The following is a 25,012-nucleotide window of genomic DNA, read 5'->3' as shown; positions in this document are numbered from 1 at the left end:
AGGTATCACATTTATAGTAGACATGTTATTTTACTCTGAATACCTCCTGGATGCTGGTCCACTGAATTCTGACAGTAGCAGAACTAGGAATAATCACCTTTTACTAGAGTGCCACTGCTACGTGTTCATCTCTATAAGCCAAAAAGAATAGGTGTTTGTAATAAAAGAATGTTTTTAAAGAAGAAACATATTTAATTCCATGCTAAGAAATATCAAACACAATCTCCTAAAAAAAAAAATCTCCTTATAGTATTTGTTTTATTTTTCTTTAATCCAAGGCAAGGCATTTTCTTTGGGGGAAGAAGGGATACTTTTTCCCAGGTCTGGAGATTAAACAATTCAGTAGTCACTTCACGTTCAGCTTACAAAAAGGGGATTTGCATATGAACTTGTTTCGGCAAGAAAACACATCTGAACGTGTTTCATGGGAACTATCTCTAACCATGGCGCCATCTCCTTCTTTTCTTTTCTTCATCCCTACAGGTCACCGGATTGAAACTATCTCAGGACCTCGATGATCTTGCCATTCTCTACCTGGCCACAGTTCAAGCCATTGCTGTAAGACAATTTAATGCCATTTTTAAAGAGACTTAAATCTGTTAACAAACTTTAGACCACATACTCCCCAAGATACATCATATGCTTTTGTGACAAAGATTCTAGGGAGCTTGCCAAAAATAGATGCTTGTCTGTGCAGAAGGAAATTCTAAAGGTCTTTACCTGCTTTACTAGTAGCCTCACATAGCTGAAAGCTAAAAGGGGTTAAAAGCTTTGAACATCATGCTTACCATCTATCTAATTTGTCTTCTAAGTTCATTAAATAGAAGCAAGGAAGTAGATGCCATGTATGCTTGCATTAAGGAGAGCTGGCATTAAGATGGTCCAAATTTATAAAACACGTGGTATTGTTCACTTTGCAAAAGGATCCAGTCTGGGGTTCCTTTAAATAGTAAGCTTCCTTGGAGCATGAAAATGTTTATTTTTATAATTAGCTGCTCAAATGAGAGGTTTGGTTGGTTAGGGAAGGAGAAAGGGGGGAATTTAAAGTGTTAGAAGCTTCTAAACTGAAGATCAATCAAAAATGAAAACAAACTCCTAGAAGCCCAAACATCATTGTCCAAGGACTCTTATTCTCTAGAGGTGATCCATGAGTGAGCTACAGAAGGGTTCCAAACCCTGAAATCACACACGAAAGTTTGCACGTGTGTGCGTGTTAGAAATTGCATTTGAAGGGAGTGGGTCATGCCTTTCAGGATCTCAGAGCTGGTAGGAACCCCAAGATAACAGTTAATCCAGTGAGGCTTAGCTGATCTGGAAAGAGAATTGGGGACCAATAGAAAGGAAAAAATCAGTTCACTGAATTCAGAGTCAAAATTTATTTTTCAGAAATATACCTATTTAAACAAAGTACTTTTGTTTATTCATGCTATATGGACATATTTATATGCTATTCTGTCTCTTTCTCCACATACCACTTTCATATCCTCATTGCTTCAAATAATAGAATTACATGCATTTTTTTCTGTATATCCATGTCATCAACAAAATCGCTTTTCTTGTGTTTAGATTTATCCAGGTACCAAGTACACACAATAAGAGAGCAGAACTGGCCAACTCAATTAGATTAAACAGTCCTTCTTAGCTTATAGACCAATTTGACTGTACCTTCCTGAAACAACTATCTTATTAACAGCCTGTCCAGTTCAGTAATATCAGTCAGCCTGCTTTATTTATGGTAACTTGGTCAAAGAAAGACAATTCTGACATCTATCAAAATGGCGGGAGTTGACTACCATGAAAAAATGAAAATGGAGAACAAAAATACGCATCAGTAATAAAGACAGTTATTTAGCAATCCTGCTTTACAGTAAATATAATAATAATATTGATAAATAATATAGTTTGGGGATATTATGTACCAGGAACTATGCCAAATATTTTACATACGTTATCTGACTTTACCTTATGAGGGAAGTATCATAATCCCCCTTCCGAAGATTAGAATCTAAACCTCAATGAGGTTAATTAACTTGATCGGTTTCATACAGCTAGTAAGTGGCAGAGCTGGGATTTGAACCCACAGCTTTCTAAAATAAAACTAGGTACACGATGAATTGAGGAGCTTTTTTTGTTTTTGTTTTGTTTTGAATTTTTGAATTTTATTTATTTTTATATAGCAAGTTCTTATTAGTTAATCTATTTTATACATATTAGTGTATCTATGTCAATCCCAATCTCCCAATAATTGAGGAGCTTTTATATTCTGATCTTAATATCACTGTGTGAAAAGTCTTACAGTGGAATGAGCCACTTGCATTAAAATAAATAATCCTGGGAAATCAGAGCTGTGTGAGGCTCTTCCTTCTGAGTCCATGCTAAGAGGGGGACATGAAGAATGAGACCACACAGATGAGCCAAGGGGCACCATTCTGTGATGACAACCACTGGTCCCTCTCACTGACACCCACTCTCTGTGCCAGGCACCAAACAGGGTACTTCACCCACCTGTGAGTAACCCAGTCAGTAGGTGGGATTGTCCTCATTTTACAGACAGAGGGAACACTGCTTGCCAGGGTCAAACAGCTAGTGTATGGTCGAGTCAGAATCGGAACCTCTGTCTACTCCTAGGCTTTTGCTCTTTCCACGTTACCATGCTGCAATTTTCTTTGATCGCTTTGTAAAAGCTACATGATTGAAATAAGCCTTCAGGCATTCCTGAGAACAGTTTTGATTTGACACATCTTAGACAACATCATTAATTTGGCCAGGATTGTCTCACAGAGGTCCCCTTACTGGTAAGAAGTCCAAGAATGTATAAATTAGGTTAAACCTAATGCAGGCTGAGGGCTGGGGAGGGCTGGGATGGGAGAAAGCCAACTGCATTTTCCCAAATACTACACACTTGGAAAATCAATTTTGTATGTAATGGGCCGTACATATATTAAAAGCTATCATATTTATTCTGTCCATTGTTTTAATGACCTTTATAATACCATGAAGAGAAGGCAATTTAAGACAGATTTTTCGATAAGGCTATGTTGTATAGTCAATTGAGCTGTGAGGAGTTCAGTCTGTTTTGCAAAAGTATCTGGGCATTCTGATCTTTTAGTGCCTTTGTGCATTTTAATGTGCATTTTAATGAAGCATTCTGATAACAGATATTTTCCCATGATGTTCACCTTGAAAAAAAAAATGTGTTCATTGACTCTGAATATAGCCTTTACACCTATTTGTTGTGAAGTTAAAGTTAAGCAAATTCTTCTCTGTAGTAATATCTACGGTTGATATTTTGTAAGAATGGGATGAAATTAGAGATATTGTAATGAAGTTAACTTGGGACTATGCAAAACCCTCCATGAAGTGAAATTCTCTCTTGACCAAGCTTAATTGAAGGAACTGTCAAACACCCAGTTTATTCATAGCCTGTTCATCTATAGCTTTCTTTGCAGAATAGACCCTTAAAAAGTACTATTTGCATTTGAAGTCTCTCCATTTGCATTTGGTTCTGTACATTCCCAGTGGAATAGCCTAATTTTAATTTAAATTTCTCTGTGAAAACATTTTTTCCAGAAAGGTGAGCACAAAATCATTTTAGCACAAAGCCCTTTGGTGGGGCATTTAAGGAGGGTGGAGTGTTTCACACAGTGGCGTCTGGGACACCGAAAGGGAAGGCCCTGTAACTAACCGGGCAGCCCGAGTGGGAAATTCCTGCTGACAATGCCACATGGGAGAGAGACAGGCTGTCACAGCCCCTCTGGAGCGAGTGCCTCTTGTTTGGATTGCTTCTTGCCTTTTCCCAGGGAATGTGCTTTGTGTTACTCTCCTCTCAGGCCTGCTAATCACATGAGCCCTCAGGTCTCTGATTTTAGAAACATCAGAAATATCAATTTTGCATGGCATTTCCACGCATATTGGGAGGCAGCTTCCCCTCCCCTAAGGCAGATTGCATGGCTTTAGGCAAACTATAGAAATCCTAAATGGGGATAATAACATGCAGTTTTTGAGTGTTTCATGAAATTAGAGGTGATATTAAGGAGCATAGCAGAATGCCTAGCATAGAGCTAACAACCAGATTAGCTCTCATTTCTAAACACCCTCCCTGTACTGGACACTCCTATGAGCTTCAGATACACTCTCTACAGCAGCAAACTTGTAAGATAGATGTTACTGTATTTCAGCAAGTCTAAGACCACATTTTAAATTTTTGTTGCATGTTAGCATTTCAGACAATCCATGGAGTTATCAAATGAAAAATATGGTGTTATTCTTCCCATTTTTAAAATGAGAATTGAGTCATGGAAAGGTTAGGTATGGATTTGATTCAAGAAATAGGTGAAATGCCTGAATGCCATCCCAGCTTTTTTTAAATTCAAAAGCCATGCTCTTATCTCCTGCAGATTCATGCCCCTGGAGTACACTAGGGTTACCTGGAATCCACCGACACCAAATGATCCATGGTAGATGTAAGGGCATTTGTAGAACGCCTGAAATTAGTTATAATATTATTTTATATATGACTCTTTTCTGGGGAGGTCAGTAGGTTTTATCATATTCTCAAGAGGGTTCATGACCCCCCAAAAGCGTAAGAAAGAACATCTGGGGGTAATCAGCCATGTTCAATAAGCAGCGTCTGGCCGCATAGGGTACAACATGTTTTAATTTTTTTTAACACACTACATCTGTGGAGGATCTTTGCAGGCCCAAGTTTTACCTAATCCATATTCTTACCAGATTCACTAATAACTTCAACAAACCTGAAGTCTATGGGCTGGAAATCTTGGTTCTGGACTGCCCCCATCCCTCATCATTTACTACACAGCAATCAGGATTTCACACACCCCTGGTCCCCAGATCACCCTCTAGCGCTGCCTCTCCCAGAGGCACCCCCTGGCCCCAGGGAGACAGCTCTCCGGAGAGTCCTGTGAAACAAGCTTCTACATCCCGCCCCCCCCCCCCCGGCGGGGGTCAGGGGAGCATCCTGATAACTTCCCAAACCCTCTTCCTTTACTTTGGTTAAGCCTCTGGTGCTGCATGCCCTCAAGCTGAACTGTCTTCTCCTCCTCTGTGCACCTGAACACCGTCTTCCCAGCACCACTGTCACACCTTCAGCGAATCTGTGATACTCTTCTGTCCAGCCCGAACCCCGCCTTCTTGGTGGTGGCAACATCTCTGGCCTCCCAGATCCGTGACCTCCGTATTCTCTCTTGACCTCCTCCTCCCCCTTGACCTTCTCCTCCATCCGCTTCAGCCCCTCACTCCCATGTGCACACCTGGGACTTGGTCATCCCCCAAAGTTGCTTACTCCCTGAATATCTTAAGGGCTATCTTGCCACCAAAAAACCCTCTCCCTCATTTCTCCCCAGAGCCACTTTCTCAATCATCGCCATGCGGCTGCCTCCTGAGGTCATATCACAGTTCATCTTTTTTGTTTTTAATCCTTCTCTCAAAAAAAAAAAAAAAATGATGATTTTTGGACTTCCAGTTTTCTAACTTCCTAGGAAATTATGATTTTTTAGATACTCGAATACCCTAGCTAAAAGTAATGACTTATACATTAAGATTCACCTCGATGACCCTGTGGTAGCGGTCTCTTGTCAAGCATCAGTAATTTTTACTTTAGTGAACTGAGCAAGACAAGAACGATAGATAACACATTTTCAGAAGAAAGGAAGACACAAGGGCTGAAATGAAAATATGGTGAAGCCATAGCATATGGCATGTGGTTTCTGCATCATCCGAGATCACTAAGGACTGACTGGGAATGGATTCTGGCACTGGAAGCCTCCTTATTAGAACCACTACCTGGTTTCAGGTGGTAACAAAGGTTCTTTTGCCAGCCTGAAGTCTTGTGTCCTACCTTCTTTGTGCAATTCAAGCCCTCTTTCCATGTTTCTGCTGCTGAGTTTGTTGGTGCCATTTCCAAGGAACAAACTTCTTTAGTTCCTCTTTAGGGAAGGGAAACTGACTCAGAGATCTCCAACTGTTATCATTGGAGTAGAGCTGCCAATGACTCCATTCCCCGTACCTCATGGAGGACCTGGGCCATAATGGACACTCATCAAATATGTATTTGAACGAACTGTGTTAATATGCACCGTGTTAACATTGTCAACATTGTATAACTACTGATAGAAGCAAATGGTGCAATGATTCAGAAGATTTTGGAGTCAGGCAGGCCCAGGTTGGAATTCCCGCTCTGCAACTTAATATAATGGTGTGATCACGGGCAATGTAATCTTGAGTCCTGACTTTCTGAGGTAGTGTATCTAGAGCTCCTAGTGCGGCATCTAGTACTGGGTAAACACTTAGTAAATGCTCCCGATCAATTTACCTTTGCTACCGTACTGATGCCTTCTTCTGTTCTTCCCTTTAAGTTCGGGACGCGCCTCATTATAGAGGCCATGGAGTCAGCAGGGCACTCGATCAGCACCCTTTTCCTCTGTGGGGGCCTCGGCAAGAACCCCCTTTTTGTGCAAATGCATGCGGACATTACCGGTAAGTCTAAGAAGAAGGAGAGAAAGTCATTGTAGGCTTGGCAGCAAATGGGCGTGGCCAAGATCTAGAGAGGGTAGAGAATAGGAAGATATAAGTAGTGTGCCAAATTATTTTGAGTATTTATGTTAAAATGTATTTTTTTTCTTAAGACAGCTATGGTTGTCACAGTGGGGAAAGTGACTTCTATGTGTAGCTAACTATCGGGTCATGGTAAGAAATGAGACACGAGAGGTCAGCAAGGACTAGATCTTAATTCAAGTATTTACTCAACAGTCTTGAGTACCTCTTCTGATCCCCCCCACTGCGGGCCGTATTGAAAATACAGAGATGAAGACATGATCCCTGCCCCCAGGGAGCTCAGGGGCTATTGAAGAAGGCAGACAGCAGACATGTCAAATCCAGTGTGGCAAGAGCTCTGAGTGAGAAAAGCACAGGGTATTGGGGAAACACCATGGGCCACCTCGCCCTGGTTTGGACCTGTGACGGTGCACAGCAAGTGACTGGAGGAAGTGATAAGGAAACTGTTTGAAGAAAGATTGCAGAGCCCAGCCATGGTGGAAGCTGTGGGTGTCTGGCTGCAGATGGGGGTTTGGACCCTAAGACCCCAAGATCCTGTGATTCCTTCTCGGCTCATCAGAATCAGGGATCGTGACACAGATGGAGAGAATCCGGGGTAATGGGCTGATCTCTCTGTGATATGAGCAGACAAAAGCAGAGCAGGATCTGTAGTGCAGACCCCTGGGCCCCAAGGAAGGGGCCCCACAGGCAGGAGGCTTGCTGCTGTCCCAGAGGCTGGCCTGGGCTTCCATCCCTCTAGACCTGTGCCCTCATGCCCCTTGCTCCTTTCTCTCCCTGTGTCTCCTGGGGACTGATGTCCCCCCTCCCTACCCCATCCCGGGGTGGCCAGGCACCAGGGCTGGCAAAGGATAGGGAAGTAGGAGAGAACTGGACCCTGCTCACAGCCCCACCTCCAGTCTTATCTGAGCCCGCCCTCCACTGGCCTCCATTCATCATGATCCCTTGCTGTCCCCTGTCCCCTGGATTCCTTACCTCTGACAGCTGGGTGGGTCCAGGTTTCTGCCCATGACTCTCCCTTCCCCCTCCAGGCCATGCAGATCCCTGCAGGTGAGAGCTTTCCCAATCATGATGGGCAACATTTACCCCCTGCACATCGTGAGATCAAACTAAATAAGTTACTGATCCCCATCTTAGAGGTACGGAGGCTGAGGCACAAGCCAGAGAACAGTATCAAAAAGCACACAGTCTAAGGGTAAACATATAAAAATAAGTATAGAAATGACTGCCATTAACCACGCTCCCGCTCTGTGTTGACATGAATCACCCTATTTACATTTAATCCGCACACACCACCAAAAGGTAGAAATTGGTGTCCCCATCTTACAGACAAGGAAACAGGGTCAGGAAGGTGACTTAAATTAACTGTCCAACGTCAGACACCCAGTAGGGGCAGGACCAGGATTGTCCCAGGTGTGTCCAGGCCCAGCGTCCCCTACACTATGCTCTGACCCAGGTTTCTTAACTTTTCTGCCCGGTTTGTAACCATTTGATGATGACGACTCCTTTCCTAAAGTGTCCAGAACCTATGGAAGTAGGCCATTCTGAGGCAGAAAGAAGAAAGACGTAAAAAGGAGCTCAGATTACCTTCGATTTTCCCTAGGAGAAAAGCCATGACTACATTTTATCTCAAAGTCAGCTAGCTTGTTCAAGTACGGTTCAGACTTAAAATCTGATCTGTGAGTGACTTTTTAATTTCCAGCCTCCAAATAACCACCAAAACTTCCTACCTGGATTCAGGAGGGGAGAGAAAATCAACCTTGGCTAACACATCACCCAAGGGAATGGGAAACAGGGCCCCCAAGAGCAGGGTAGCCTGTGTGACCCAGGTCCTGACTCTGCACCGCTGCTCCAGCCTTTATGAAAGTGAGTTCTCTTCCAGGCCTCACACCCCTGAGCTGACTCAGAAGCAGGGGTGCAGTGGCTTCAGAGAAAGTTCTGCTTTGGAAACTGTTCTCCTTCAGGCTCATGAATGAAAAGGCTGTTAATCGTTATTTGGATTCCAATTGAAACTGGACCCTTTGTCTCTGACTATGGACCAGTTACAGTTCTGGACAAAGGGGCCTTTTCTTTGGCCTGAAACTCCTCTGCCTTGGGAAGCCGGTGATTGACAAGTGATGGCAAAGTGCATCTGCCTTTAAATGCTTTGGGTTCTGCTAAACTCATTAATGCGTCAGATAAAATAGTTCACATTCCAGGCAAAGCTGCCTTCTTCCTCTCCTTCACCCAGCATTCTGAGAAAAGAACACATTTGCATTTGTTTCTGCAAAAGATGGGTACACAAGCCGGGGGTGTATAGGTAGAGTGTTTGGTGCCTTTAAACGTTGTAATTGCTCTAGTTTTCCTGCAAAGAAAGCTGTAGAAAGAACCATAGACCTGGTACATGATTCTCAGGAATAACATGTGAAAAACACGGTGGGATTTGGGAGATGCTTTGGAGATAGTGTGGAGTAATGGAAAGAGCAGGGGACCAGCTCTGTGACTTTGGGCAAGTTGCTTTACCTCTCTGAGCCTCATTTCCCTCTTCTGAAAGGTAGAGATAATATTATTTCCCTCATATAGATCATGCTGAGGAATACATACTCACACGTTTGTGGGCACCAATCTCTGTGCTTCACTTAAAATAGGTGTTCAATAAATGTTAGCTCACTTCTTCCCTGAAGGCAGCCCCACGCCAGAAAGGTGGTGCATTTCAGAAAAAAAGAAGTTAAATATTTTTTAAGCAAATCTTTGCCATTTGGGGAACAGTCTGCTCCTGCTCTGGGCAAGCAGGGAGAGTAGGGTTTTGCCAACTTGGGAAATGTCCTCTACGTGAGGAGGAAGAATCTCGTTGTACCCTGGGCATATAGTTAACTGTGGTTTCAAGAAATACTTGGTGTGTACTAAGTAATTGTAGGTTTCCCTCACTGACTTGGGACTAAATGTTCCTCCTAAATTTTGTTTTGTAGAATTCTGGCAGTTTCCTTAGGGGTTTCCCTCTTCCCGCCTTATTCATTATTTCACTCATTTACTCCTTCATGTATTCATTCTCTGAGTACACATGCTGAGCTTGGCGCGAGCATGCAAAGAAGAACAATAACGTCCTGCCAAGAGGGCCATTACAAACAGAAAAGTGCTCTCGTGCTCTGACCACTGTCCAGCGAGGACGGGGTACCCAGAGGACGTTGGTGGCAGCGTGAGTCAGTTCCAGGCAGAGAACAGATGACACACTCAGATTGGATTAACTGGAGAACAGTCGAATAAAGGGTCTATTTACAGAGGTGTGGGCAGGGTTGAGGGAAACCCCGGTCACCAGGCGGTACCGTGGGGCTGCCCGCAGTCTGACCACCCCTAGGCTTGCAGGGGCTGGGGCAGGAGGTGACCCACCTGAGACTGAGGGGCTATGTGAAGAGGGGCCTCGTGGCTGGAGACGAGCTCAGTCCAGGATGTGGCCGGAGGACAAAGGGGCTACAGACTTGGTCCACACGGCAGTGTCCCAGGACCCAGAACAGGTGTTGGGGCCGAGGTGCGAAGAGGGTGGGAATAACTGAGATACGGTAAACATTAAGAATCATAATAGCTAATGCCAATTTAGTGCCTCCTCTAAGCACTTTTAACCCTCACAGCAACTCTGTGAGATCAATGGAAGTTTAACCTCATTTTGCATCTGGGAAAACAGGCACAGAGGGGTTAAGTAACTTGCCTAGGATCACACAGCTAAGGCAGGGAGGAAGCCAGAATTCAAACCCTGGCAGCTCGGCTCCAGAGCACTTTGGGCTGCAACTGGAGAGCTGATGGGGGATCCACCCGGCTCCTCTGGTTGCCCGTTCCCAAGGAGAGGGGCCTGTGAGTAGTTCCTCCCTGCTCAGAGCAGTGAAGCTCTGACAGGGTAAGGAGGGCTAGGAGGCAAACAGCATGTGGAGTGCTGTCTTCTAAAAAGTCCCAGGGCCATGGGATGGTCATGGTCACACCCCCATCCCCATGATCCCCAGACTCTGCAGAGGCTTGCGGTGCTCTCTCCTGATGCAACCAGCACAACCCTTCCACGTGGCCTGGTGTCTTTCCTGCCCCTCTGGATGGTTGATGGGCAACCTACCCCATCCTTTCCCTGTGGTTCACTTTCCAACCCAGATGGAGTGCATGGAGGAGGGCTTCACCCCTCACTGAGATTCATCCTAACAATAGAGGCCACCACTCTCAGGGGCTTATCATAGACCAGGAAATGTGTTAAGCCCCATATGTGCCCTTTTTCATGGATCCTCACAGCAAACCTGTTATCATCCCCATTTTACACAGGGAGAAACTGAGGCTAAAGGGTTTAAGTGACTTGCTGAAGGACACAGGGCTAGTGGAACCAGGTCTGCGCTTTTCCCAGAGACCCCACCCCACCTGATACTTGTCAGCAAAGTCTCCAGTGCTGGCCCTGCAGTATGGGGCTGGTATTCCTAAGTCCACTGGGATATGTGTGGGAATTCTTCCCCCCACCCCCTTTGTCTGGGATGGCTGGGGCAGCTGCCCCAGCCCTGGAGTAGGACAGTGAGTTAGGAGATGGTGGGAGCACAGAGGAGGATGTGTCAGGGAACTCTTGCCAGAAAAGATAGGAAGAGAAATCCAGTCTTTGGAAAAATAATGTCTTGAGTAGAGGAAGATCTCACAGGTCTGGCCACAGAGCTTACCTCTGTGGAGTTTGCTGCCATCTCCTGATTAGCAAATATATTTATATTTTATGTACGTTTCATTTCATATACACACACATATAAAATACTAAGAATTCTAAATTATTCCTATTCACCTTAAGTCCACTGTGAACCTTCAGCCTCTGGGAGTTGTCATGTGGAGTGTTCCGCCCTGCCTGGTGGACCCCTACTCATCCTTCAAATGCTTGTTTAATCCTGAGCTCCCCTGCTCTGACCCCCTTCCCCATCTCGAAAATTCATTCGTTCATCACGTAAGCAGTTACAATGTGCTAGACACCGCTCTCAATTCCAGGGATTCAGCAGTGGACAAAGAGTCCCTGCCCTCATGGAGCTTAGGTTCTAGCAGGCAAGACAGACAGTAAACAAGAGAAGTAATAGCACGGTGTTGGAAGGCAATGAGGAAATCATGAGGCGGGTAAGGGATGTTGTGGGTAAGTTGTCATTTCACTTCAGATGGTCAGGAAAGCTGCAGTGGGGAGGGATGTTTGCACAGACTTGCAGGAGGGAGTTGCCATGGGGACATCTGGAAGCAAGTGACCCAGACAGAAGGAACAGCACAAGCAAGGGCCCTGAAGCAGATTCAAGAAAGGGCAAGGAGGCCGGGCAGTGTGGCCCAGAGGAGTGGGGAAGCCAATCAGGGTGGGAGAAGTGGCACGGATCCTGGAGGGCCTTGTCAGCCTTGGTAAGGGCTTTGGCTTGTACTCTGAGGCCCCTGAAGGAAGGATTCATCACACCCTCTCTCACTACTTCCCTTTCCTTAGTGCATCTCAGTTGGAGACCCAACCCCCTGTGTGGCCTTTATCTCTCTCTCATCCATCTCCCCTTTGAGACCTGAATAGCAGGACAGTCTTATTCATCTCTATATCACTGGCCCCGCAGAGCACTTCGTAAATGTTTGTTTAACTGCTTAAAATGGCAGGTAGCAGCTAGCAGAAGCCTGGAAAACCTGGGCAGAAAGGTCTCCTGAGTTCAGATACGTATAGATAGATAGATGATTGATAAATAGATAGATAGATAGATAAATATAGATATAGATACAGATATAGATATAGATATATGGTGCTGGCTTCCAGGGGACCCTTGGCTACTGCAGCAGCAGGCAGAGGCAGTGAAATCCTTTAGAACCAGGTAATCCCAAAGAACAGGGAACTGCAAGGGGGAGGGGTGGAGCACTGCTGCTGCCTCTGCATCAGGTGTTTGTGCTGCTGGAGCTGCTGGCCGGCTCCCCGCGTGGCCCCTGGCCCTACTACTCCCTAACCAAGGTGTGGCCTTGTCCTGCGCAGGCATGCCTGTGGTCCTGTCGCAAGAGGTGGAGTCTGTTCTCGTGGGTGCTGCTATTCTGGGGGCCTGTGCCTCGGGGGATTTCGCTTCTGTACAGGTACGTGAGGACCAAGGGGTGGGCCATGGCCCCTCCCCTGTCTGGGGCTGTCCTTCCTCTTGACAGCAGCTCATGTCTTGCAAAGCACACACAGGATATAATTAAGAAATGATAGGTTCCCGCCAGGGAAAGCACAAACACTTCTAGCCTCACATATTTTTTGCAGTTTTCATTTGACTTGGCCTCCATTACTGTCAGTTGTTCTGTCTTTCTGTTGGTTTTCTTTTTTTCTCCTTCAAAATAGCTCTTATATTATTTCATTTGAATTTCCCCTTGACCATTTTTCTTTTAGCAAGCGAAGCAGGTAAGGTACAAAACAAATTTTTCATGTGAATTTCTGATTTGTATTTGCTTCTTTCATCTCCATCCACCACTTTTCAAATACCTCTGAGGTCTCTTTCAGCAAGGTACACAAATGAAAATGTTAGTAAAATGGAGTTAGAAGAAAAAATAAGGAACAAAGATATAGGAAGAAGGAAACAACTCGATGGCAATGATGGAGCAGACAGTTTGACTCTGAGCTTCCTGGCAGCCGAGACAAAAAAGAACCCATGATAAGTTACATAATTCTTATTTTCAAAAAGAGGAAGCATACTAGTTTCTTTAGGAGACAAAGCTTTTCCTACCACTGAATTGAAAAAGACATTTCACATGTGGGTTTTATGGAGAGACTTTGAGTGGTAAAATAATAGGATTAACAATAGGTTTACAAAAAGGTAGAGAAGCAGTATAGTTTACGGCTGAAGGCACAAGCTCTGAAGTCAACCCTCACTTGACTTCCAACTAGTTCTGTAACCTGACCGTTCTGCTTCCACTCCATTTCTTTATCTGTAATAATGATCAGGAGCACATTATGAGTTCTTTCTCTGGACCGGGAATGTACGTTCAGTCCCGCAGCAGCTCTATAATTCCCATTTTATAGTTGAAGAACCTGAGGCAAAAAGAAGTTAAATAACTTGGCTTACGTTGAAGCAGCTAGTAAATGCCAGAACCAAGACGTCTGGCTCCCAAGTTGTAACTGAAAGTTGAAGAAATATTTGTTCAGCTGAGTCACCAGAGAGCTTAAGTGACTTGCCCATGGTCTCAAAGTCAGGACTAGAAGCCAGGTTTTCCACCAGTAGCCCAGTAATGAGAACCTTATTTATTGTGACCCTCTTATGTACCAAGAATTATGCTAGGTGCTTTTCATATAACCTTCCTGCTACCTCTCACAACCCACACAGGCAACAGAGATCCAGAAAGATTACGGAACTCAAGTGTACACTATTGGAAGTGGTCACATGCAAGAGTCTGATACCAATATCTGTGCTCTTTGTGCCACATTTTGGGAAGTGTGGTGCACGGCACCCTGCTAAGCCTCTCAAATTGATGCTTGTGAAATATCCCTTCCAAAGAATTGAACCCACTCATGAATGCTTGTGGATCTTAACTGGAGTTTTTAAACAAAGATGGTAGAGTTGAGTTTTCAACTTTTTTCTGGATTTTCTGGTGCTGTCTCAGAAACATCACGTGGAGATGTTTATTTATTGTTGAAATGTCAGTGACTTGTCAGTTATTATTTTAATGTGTTGATTTATGAAGATGTTCTCATAACTAGTTGCCTTGCACTTCCTGGGACAAAGCATAATTGCCAGAACAAAACAGTAGAGATGCTTACTAAGGCCCTGCGTAGGTTAATGCATATTATGGACTGGAAGTTTCTGTCCCCTCAAAATTCAAATTTGAATCCCTAACCCCACAGTGTGATGGTATTTGGAGATGTGGCCTTTGGGAGGTGATTTCGATTAGATGAGGAAATGAGGGTGGGACCTTTATGGTGAGATTAGTGCCCTGATGCGATGAGACACCAGAGCTTGCTTTTTCTCTGCCATGTGAGGACACGGCAAAAAGGTGGCCATCTGCAAGCCAGGAAGGGAGCCCTCACCAGAGCTCAGCCATGCTGGCACCTTGATCTTAGTGCCTCCAGAACTGTGAGAAAATGAATTTCTATTGTTTAAACACCCAATCTGTGGTATTTTGTTATGGCAGCCCAAGCAGATGAAGACACCTCATTGAATCTTGACAGTCTCCCTGCCTGCGGGAATAAGGCTTTCTATTCCTGTGTTATATATGAGGAAACCCAGGCTCAGAAGTTTGCCCAAGGCTACAGTTAATAAGGGGCAGAAGCAGAATGGAAATCAAGGTCTCTCTGGATTATATCCTCTGTTGATTTTCATTCTTTTTCTACTTTAGTCTAATTTTTTTTTCTTTTTTCTTGAAAAAAAAATTTGGCTTCTTAAATATTCAAAGGTGAATTTTCTGAAAAGAAATGTCATTGGTCACAAATCAGGAGACAGTCTGCCACTGAAACAGAGTAGTGTGACAAGATCTGGCTGCTTTATCAGATACTTCATACCATGCCTTGTGGCACCTCATTGACATCTTAGTCAAATCTGGAGTTTCTAGCTCTGAGAAGTTTCCACTCACTTCTTCTCCTAAGTGGAAACTGAGCTTCATCCCACACTGACATCTTCTGCACTACATAATATTTTCCCTTAATATTCTGGAACAGGATCTAAGATATGGTAGATCAAAAATTGGAATTGTTGACTTGAGTAGCAGCTGCAAGACCCACAAAATCTTAAAGACAAGTTCATGTCTCCTATTCGACCCGAGGAATTATGTGCCTCTCCTGACTATTTTTAGGAGACACTGTAATCTAGTAAAGAAAGCCCCCAGGTGCCAGAGACCTGAATCTTACCTGTCATCACATGCCTGAGGGAATCCATGTGGTCTTAACCTCTGTGCATGGTTGTTGTACATCCTCAAACAATGTCACTTGGCCTCTCCAGGTGCTCGTTTCATTTGTTTGTTTTATTTCCTTTCTAAAAAATGTTTAAATAAGAATTGCCATTCATGTGGAACTGCTGAGATAGAGCCTTTGAAAGATTCAGTGACTTCCGTGAAGCCCAGGTATAATTGTCAACATTGTAATAATGATTATGTTTGGAAATGTAAATGCATGTGAACTTGGCTTCATTCACCCCTCTCTAAAGAAGAGGTGCCAACCTATGTGCCCCAGGCCTGGAGACCAGCTCAGGATTCTGGCAAGTTGAGGTGAAAAAGAATTACTTCCTCCCTGTGATTCATATTTTTCAATCTGAACTTCAACACAGTTTTTTCTTTGAACTTCATAGATCCTAGCTTGATCTTCAGGGTGCCTGCCACTCCTTCCTGTAAGAAAGCTGAGCAGAGCTTGCCAGCAACTCAATGATTCCAGCAGGCCAGATGTTTTGTCTTCTCATAGACCACACATCTGGTCGTTGGATAAAGGATTTCACTTCTTATCTGGATGGGCAGACTTTGGTAGACTCAGTTGGAGTCGTCTCCTTCAGATGAAGGAAAGGCTAAGAAGACTCCAGAAGACCCAGGCTGCAGACCTAGGGAAGAGTCCTACGTGCCCAGGGAGACAGGGTTTCCCAATGTCTTAGGCCCATGAATGGATGACTTCAGCCAGGGGTAGAGCGCTATACCTTCCTTTGGCAGTACCAACAGATCAGAAGGACTTAGAATTGTGGATTTTACTTACAGCTATTGCAAACTTCTATATATTTGAATTCTGGGGAAAGTTTATCAGCTGGAGGGAGAGGGATAGTGGATGGAATTATCTGATGGGGGTATTAATGGAAGAGATTGGTCAAGTACAAGGTCCATTGCTATTCCAAATTTTGAAGCCTGCTGACAGTTCCTGCTTCCACCTCTTGTTCATTTATCCATTCATATTCTCATCCTCAGAGTCTCTCTCTCCCTCTCTTCCTCTGCCCGTTCCTACCCTCCCTTCCTTTAGACAACTAAAGTCTTCCTGCTCCTGTTCCCTTTCCAAATTAGGATCTCACAAAGGGTAGTTATAGCCATCCATCTGCATTAAAGAATAGAATGACTAATAATATCTTAAAGAATTGTCCCTCTCCAGAAATGGTGTTCTCCTTTTAGTAGTTTTCAAAACTATTCTTCCATTAGACAGTGTGACAAGTATCATGTCACAGTTGTCTTTGTATCTGCAGCTTAATAAAATGGAATCAAATCACAGAGATGCCATTTTCATGGTAGAAGTTCAGCTATTGAGTAAGTGGGAGGGGATGCAAGGAAGGAAGTCTTCCTCCCTCCTTAGAGTTATCCAGGCGGTCTTGGCATCTGTGGCCTTTCCACCTGACCACTCCCCCATCCCTAGAATGTCACCCATTGCTCCTCTGGCCATCAGTGTGATCAAAGTGATCAAAGTGATCCTCTCAAATTCTGAATATCCTGGAAAGCAAATAATTATCATTAGAAGTTGGGAGCATCCCATAACAATCCTCTAGGCTCCCAGGCCCTGGGAAATTAACACACTGGAAAAAAATCACTTTATGAACTATCAACATGCTTACACTTCCTAAGTACAGACAATAGAGAGGTTCTGAGAAATGCAAAGGACACATAAAGCAAGAAAGCGGTTTCAAGATGCCGTGAGAGAAAACTCAATCCAATGGCAAAGAGGCAGAAATACAAAATGGCTTTCCACTTTCTGCTTCCTTCAGCCCCTCTGCAGATGTCATTAGCTTCCTGTAATGTCTTATCTTAAAAGAAAGCTTTTTCCCCCCAAGACTATTTATATAAAATAAGCTTTAATTCTAACTGTGCTATTGATATTTATCTTGACACCCACCCTTGCCCCCCCCCAAAAAAGCAGTAGAGGAAGCCTCTGAAGCAAAAATCAGCAGAAGGAGACAGTGACAAGAGATCAAAATGAATTCAGCCATCATTTTAATGGTAGTACCAGGGTAAAGAAAATAAGCCCTTGGAATCAGCCAATTAATCAAAACCTTTTTTCCTCCCACGGTGTGAGGGTTGCCGCCTCTGTAAACCATTGACTCCGTGCGTTCCCACCATCAACTTTCCCTGTCACGTTCCAGACAGACTCCTGTGTCTCGCAGACCAATGCATCTAAGTGGCCAGTGGAGAGCGGTGATTACTCACCCTTTCTGTAATGTGTGCCCACAGGATAAACTATCCGCGCTGACCGCAGTGGTCTACCCTCAAGGTCAGTCCTTGCAAACATCCTCACTGCTTAGCTGAAGCCTCTCCTTCTGTTCTTTTTCATGACATTTCCTTCATTTAGAGCCAGTTTCTATTCATCACCTATTATGTGCTTCAAAGCCTGTTATTTTTTTATGCTATACAATACGTCTCCATATTGTTTTGTTTTGTGAGAGTTAACTTTCTGTGTTTTTTAGTCCTGTTTGGCTTCCTGTCACCGTAAATACCAGTTTTACATTTTGCAAAGTAAAGTTGATTACCATGATCTTGCTTTCTGGAGGTTTGGAAAGACTGATATATAATAGATGTTCAGAAATATGAAACCATGCCATTTCTTGGCACATTCAGTCTTAATTTGCTGGGTTTCTTTCCTTTTTCTGGAATACAACTACTAATTCATGTTCATTGGGAAAAAATAAGAAAATTCAGTTAAGCTGAAAGAAAAATATGAAAACACTGATATTACTGCCCTAAAACAACCACTATATTAGATTCTGGCTTCTATCTTTGTAATCTTTTTGTACATACTTTTAAATTATTTTATACTTTTCTAAATTACAAAACTGTGTTCATACAATGCATATTGTTTTATAGCCTTTTTTCCCCCACCCAAAAATACATAGTAAACATCTTTATTTATCATATTTGTAGGCTGTACAATTTTCTGCCCCATAGTAGACCAGCGGTCCCCAACCTTTTTGGCACCAAGGACCGCTTTCGTGGAAGAAAATTTTTCCACAGATGGGGGTGGGTGGGGAATGGTTCAGGCCGTAATTCCAGCGATGGAGAGCCACAGATGACGCTTCGATCCCTTGCCCGCCGCTCACCTCCTGTTCTGCGGCCCGGTTCCTGACAGGCTGCGGACCAGTAGTGGTCCGAGGCCCCGGGGGTTGGGGACCCCTGCCATGTACCGTGACTTATATCCCCAGTCCTCTAGTTTTGAATACTCATGTTGTCTCCGTTGTTTTAAAGAATGCTGCAACTAACGTCTCTGTATCTGAATTTTTGCCCATACCCTAAATTATTTACACAAACTAAATGATGGAGGTATAGTTATTTGGTCAAAAAGTTTGCCTAACTTTTAGGATTTTGATACATATTAGCACTTTATACTCCCACCAATAGTGTGTGAAAATTCAGGGCTCACATTTCTCGTGTATAAGGCATCTTTTGCTGTGAATTTTAGTTTCATTTGGCTTTCATTCCCAGGTCTCGTAAAATCCTATTTATTTCACATATGGTCCTGATACTATCAGTTTTTTTTAGTAACCTTTTGCCCTTTGCTGCTTAAGCATGTGTTTCATGAGATATGAGATTCTGGTTTCTAATTAAATGGATTCAGGTTTCTGATTGGATTTTCTGTATCCTGTCCCATATGTGAGTGCCTCATAGAAAATCAACAGAAAACCTGAAATGGTAGTTAATAGTTTAAAGAAGGGTTAAATTAAGAATGTGATGCTGGTCCTAACATTCTTTATACTTACTGCCATACCTGGTTAACAGTATATTCTTATCTTTTTGAGAATTGCTCCCACTCAAAAAAAAAAAAAAACCAACAACAAATTCAGGTTCTGATTAATTATACATCTCCTTGTTCCAATCCAATTGGCAGAATGGCACCATGGATATAAAAGTCAAAAATTAGCGCAAAATTAGTATTCTATTTTTAGGAAATTATTGCAGTTTGTAAGAGATATGACATTGGACTCTCCTGTTCCTTACAGGGTGATCCTGGAACAGGGCCTGTTACTTTCCATCCTTTGTCATTCATAGAATCCTTGCATCAACCAGTGGATGTTAACAGTCCCCACTGTGCAGATGAGGACAGTGAGGCATGGAGAGGTCATTATAACTTTGCTTGACACAAAGTCCATGCTCTTTTTGTTCCATCAAACCATGTTCTTTATATTCCAGTAAATATGTATCTGTTGCTCGGAAAAAGGAAAAAGTGTAGATTCCAGTATAGCACTTTAGCTGCGCTTCTACGGGGTAGTGTGGTTTATAGAACATATCAGCAGCACATGTTTAGCCTCACTGCTTGGTTGAGTATGGGACATAGAAATAAAAAGAAGAAATGTACCCTCTTTGGTTTGGAAAGTTTCTAATTCCTTTGCCTGGAGAAGGCTTCATACCATACTCCCAGTAGTGTTTTGTTTTATTTATTTGTATTTAATCATAATCTGTCCATTTACTTTTTGTACAGATATATATTAAAAAGCACTTTAATTAAGAACTTTAATTAAATGACACTTTTTATAGTATTGTTATTAACACAGAGATTTAGGCTAACAAATATTTTTTTCCAAATATCTCCTTCCACTTGCAGTTTTTACTCAGGAACTTAAGATTTGGGCTTTTATAAAAGAAAACAGTGGCCAAACATCTACTGAGTATTTTAGAAACTTAGAAGGGTTTCAGAACTGTATTTCTAAAATAAAGTTTACCTACCTTTTTTTTTTTTTTTTTTTTTTTGCGGTACGCGGGCCTCTCACTGTTGTGGCCTCTCCCGTTGCGGAGCACAGGCTCCGGACGTGCAGGCTCAGCGGCCATGACTCACGGGCCCAGCCGCTCCGCGGCACGTGGGATCCTCCCGGACCGGGGCACGAACCCGCGTCCCCTGCATCGGCAGGCAGACTCTCAACCACTGCGCCACCAGGGAAGCCCTGAGTTTACTTACCTCTTTGACTTCATTTTGTTCAAGACAACATTTTATACTGGTGCAAATCTGAAAAAATATGTTAGATTATTTAGTAGAAATGAATGCCTGTAAGTACTTGATTCCTCATTCTAATGATCATTTATGCTTTTCCTTTTTATAATAAAAGTCCTTGTTGGAATAAATCAGAAATGAATAGATAGGACTTTTTTTTTCCTCCCTTTACTCTAGGATGTCATGAATAGATTATCCATGCTGTATAACTTTAATATTCAACACAGTAAATTAGGGTATGGAACCAAATAAGAGATGAGGGAAGACAAGACCTTTAGTTAAATCAGGAATTGTCTGTAATTGGGAAAAAGTTCTGAAAAATGACTACACACACACACAGTCATATACACATACATACCACATGCCACTGGACAAAGTTTGATTCAGAGTCATGGAATGTTTAGAGGTCTTACTGAAGTATATGAAAGACTTTTGGTTCCATCATTGAGGCAAATGATCAAGAAGCATGCAAAAGAAGAAATACCATTATTACAGTTGCTTATTGGAGGTGTTTGATACACTGCAATGTACCATAAAGTACCACATGTGTAGAAACTTGGATGGCATGGCTCTCATCACATGCATATCAAAGAAATTTGAACATTTAAAAATTTAGTACCATGTTAAAAGTTATACATAAGGAAATCTCCTATACTATTATCATCATAATTTTACAAATTAAGAAACAGGGTAGGAGGGTTTAAGTGACTTACCAGAGCCCATGGCTAGAAAGGTACGGAGCCAGAATCCAAGGCCTAGCCTAGGATTTCAAAGCTGAGGATTGTTCAACTTGGTCATACATGGGCGTGGACTCCTCTGGGGCTGAGTGTGATTGCCATTATTTAAAAAAACTAGTACCAGTAATAGACAACTAGAATTTTTAAAACTTATTTTATGGAAGTATAGTTGATTTACAATGTTGTGTTAATTTCTGCTGTGCAGCAAAGTGATTCAGTTATACATATATATATTCCTTTTCGTATTCTTTTCCATTATGGTTTATCACAGGATATTGAGTATAGTTCCCTGTGCTATACAGTAGGACCTTGTTGTTTATCCATCCTATACTAGTTTGCATCTGCTAATCCCAAACTCCCAATCCATCCCTCCCCCACTCCCCCTCCCCCTTGGCAACCACAAATCTGTTCTCTGTGTCTGTGAGTCTGTTTTTGTAGACAACTAGAATTTGAATGTACATTAAAATGTCCCTGTGTTAGTCAAGGTCCCCACAGAAGTTACCTTCGAATTAGGATAGTTTTAGACAGTTTAGTAGAGGGACTATTTACACACTGGGGACCAGCCCTGGAGAAATCACAAGGGAGGATATAATATACTGGGGTTTGTAACAGCTGGACCTTAAGAGGTGAAGGGAGAGCACAGTTACTGGAACCCCTGAACCCCAGAACAGAGGGCTGTGTGGAGGCGACCGAGTCAGCTGGCTTGCCAATGACCCTGGAAGTGAAGAGCTGGGTTATTGACCCCATCTTCCTCCCGCTCTCTGACTTACTGTCAGGCTCCCCATTGGCTGGAGTCAAAGTCATAGGGCAAGAAAGCTCATTGATATAGTCTGTACCAGTGAGCCTGGCTCAGCCCAGAGAAGGGTGGGAGGGGGTCTTTAGGAGCGAATGCAGCTGTCCTCCGTAGTCATCCAGACTGGGCTGTGCAGGTCTGTCTGCGACCAGAGGCCAAGCTGTGAATGGTTTGTTACAGATTGGCAGTGAGATAAGGGACTTGCATCAGAATATAAATCAATTACAACATTTTGTTCGTAGCAAGATGTTCTCAGTGAGAGAATCAGGGTGTTTGTTTACTTTCTGGAGCAAACTCCTTATGTCATTATGGACGGGCCCTCTGAGTAACACTGATCAGATCTGTCAGCTCTGCAGATGACAGGCTAGGGTGCTCAAAAGGGACCCGCTTATCCCTGCTTTCCTTTTTCTGCCTTCCCTTCTGCCAAAGACAAGAGAACTGTGCCTCTTCTGAGCTGAGCACTGTGCTACGGTACTTGAGATGCCATTTGATTCTTGCAAGGTAGGTTATTCACCTCACCATTACAGATAGGAAACTGAGGCTCAGAAAGTTTAAATAACAGATCCATCATCTAACAAGTAGCAGAGCTGGCGATCAAATCCAGAGCTGACTCCAAAACCTGTGTTTTTTGTATAGGCTGCCCTAGGGCCATGCTTAAAATTATCTGACATTAATACCCAGGAAACAATGCAGGGTTCTAGGGGGGATTGCCTTGTTTGGAGACCTATGGCTGTGTTCTCTGCTTTTGGTAACAACAACCAAGCCATGGTTTCTGGGAATAGACACACCCCAACTCCCAAAAAGTCAGACAGCACCATTTATGGGTCCCATGTTACTTTGCTTTACAAGGCCTTTCCCAGCCTAGCCAGCCAGATCAGAAGGTGAAGTCAGTTTGTTTCTAAGTGGCTCTTGTCTGTTTCTATCTCTTTTTAAATCTGGGAGGTCAGGAAGAAGATGGGGAGAAAGAATTCATGACAGGGATGCATTTCCTTAGAAATGTTATTAATTGGCTGGGCAAAACAAGAGAAGGAAATAAAATAGCTGCTCCTTACTAAGTAAAGGCATCTTCTTCCCTTATCTCATTAAAAATTAAAAACACTCTTGGCTTAAGCAGGGCAAATTAGTAATTAAGTGCTATATAATCAACTTGTGTAAACATAATATCGAAGGGGAGGCCAAATTAATCACTCTGCTGGCTTGTTTTTGCCCCCATCAATGCACCTTTTACCTGGGTCCTTCCTGTGATGTCAGGATGCATTTCCTGCTCTCCTCTGCAGCTGGAGATAGGGTGGGCTGTGATAGCTGGGCTGACAGATGACAGTGGGCTACATCTGGAAAAGGCATGTGTCTTGGCCTTGATTCAACTAGGTGATGAGGCTCCCTATTTAATCTTTTGAGCCAAGGCTCATCAGCAAGAGGCTGCCACGTGACAGGGACAGTCCTCGATGGTAGCAGGACAAAGAAGATTTAAACACATCTTGGGGCCCATGGAGTTCCAGTCTGGTGGGGAGGAGGTAGACACAGACAGATACAGTTATGAAAAAATCAACACTAAATGTAATGACAAAGACACAGCGCCTTGGCTTGGGCTCAAATCATGGCTCTGCCACTTACCTTAAGTGAATTACTTAATTTCTCTGTGCCTCAGAGCTCTCATTAGTAAAACATAACAGTAATATCTGCATCATTGGTATATTATCTCACAACTCGTGTTGTAAGAGGTCAACACGTTAGTACATGTAGAGTAGAATACTGTCTATTTAATGTTGGCTCTTATTTGTTTAACTACAGTTGCTATACAGTGGATAATGGAGCACCAAGGAAGGAGTGGCTTCCATTGTCTTAGGGCTAGAAATAGAAAGGCGCTTCTGAGAAGGCAACATTTGAACCAGGCCATATAGGATTAGTTGGTGATAGAGCTGGAACTCTGTGTGGAGAGGCATGTGAACCAGGCTGGCTCTTAATCTTCGCAGTAGAATACCTTCTCTGAAAGCAGAGGAAGGAGCATGTGCCTCAGTCCTGCACAAATCTCTCTCCGTTTCAACTCAACACAATAAATATTAGTAATAACTGCTGGAGCTCAGTCGTGTTATGGCAACTGCCTGCCAAGTCTTGGGGGTGGAAGAGGGTAAATGAGCTGAACCTGTTGTGGACGGAATAAGAGGAAATCAAATGAGGCCAAAGAAAGTAGCCCACTAAGTCACCTTGCTACGCTCAAGGTGATGGCATCTCCTTGGCTTGCTAGCTATGTGAACCAGCCTGGCTGGGCAAGGTACTTAGTTTCTCTGATCCTCAGTTCCGTATTAACCGACCCCACTGAGTTACTGCAAATATTCTATGCATGAAAGCACAGTTAGCATAATGCCTGGCATGCAGAAAAGTACTATTATTAATATTTCCTGTATTCATTTGATCCTTACCCCAAAACCAGTAAAGTAGGTGGTAGCATTGTCCCACTTTATAAAGCAGGAATTTGAGGCATCAAGACTGATAAGCTAAAAAAAAAAACTGATAAGCTGACCTGAGGTCACATGGATGGCTAGTGGGGGGAGGAGGGCTGCAATTTAGCTGGTCTGGCTGTAGGCCCACTCTCTGCATATCCCCTGCTGCCCAGTGTCTCAGAGGGCACCTAGAGCTGGCTTTACATATTATATGCTAGAAATAGGGCAGAGGTCACTTGATTATGTCCAGGCCCCTCAGTTGCTAATGAGGAAGAAATCCTTTCTCCTGTTTAAAGGAATGATAGGGTTGAGCCTACGACAGTGGTCACCCTCTAACAGGTGGGGCAGGTGGGGCAGGCCAGAGTGACTCACCAGGAATGATCAGCCCTTGGACGCAGTGGCGATGCAGCTGCCTGCACTGAACTTGGCAGTTTTGCTTAGGGAAGAAAACAATTTGTTTATTTTTTTATCATTCATAATCCTCTTCCATAAAGGATTTGAGGAAGCTTATAATACATGACTAAGCAGAATAAAACTAAGCAAAATAAAACTCACAAGTTAGAAACTATGTAGGAAGGTAATATACCAACTACTTAGACTAGGGGGTCCTCAAGTATATATATGCCTGCAGGCCATACCAGGTAGGCCATGG

At 43.3% G+C, this 25,012-nt stretch overlaps 1 protein-coding gene across 10 annotated transcripts in view; it reads left to right on the top strand.

Annotated features, from left to right (window-relative positions):
• FGGY (FGGY carbohydrate kinase domain containing) overlaps positions 1-25,012 on the top strand; it is a 421,541-nt gene that overhangs the window by 329,962 nt on the left and 66,567 nt on the right. For all 10 annotated transcript variants that reach the window (XM_082669259.1, XM_082669261.1, XM_082669262.1 and 7 more), the window contains 3 exons: positions 484-558; positions 6,375-6,495; positions 12,530-12,624. In XM_082669259.1, coding sequence (XP_082525385.1) covers positions 484-558; positions 6,375-6,495; positions 12,530-12,624 — 291 coding nt within the window. The remainder of the gene's footprint in view (positions 1-483; positions 559-6,374; positions 6,496-12,529; positions 12,625-25,012) is intronic.

Source organism: Grampus griseus (genome assembly GCF_964374135.1).
Source record: "Grampus griseus genome assembly, chromosome: 1".
NCBI classification, from domain to species: Eukaryota; Metazoa; Chordata; class Mammalia; order Artiodactyla; family Delphinidae; genus Grampus; species Grampus griseus.
Note: the sequence above shows the minus strand (reverse complement) of the source record. Positions and strands in the feature narration are given on the sequence as shown.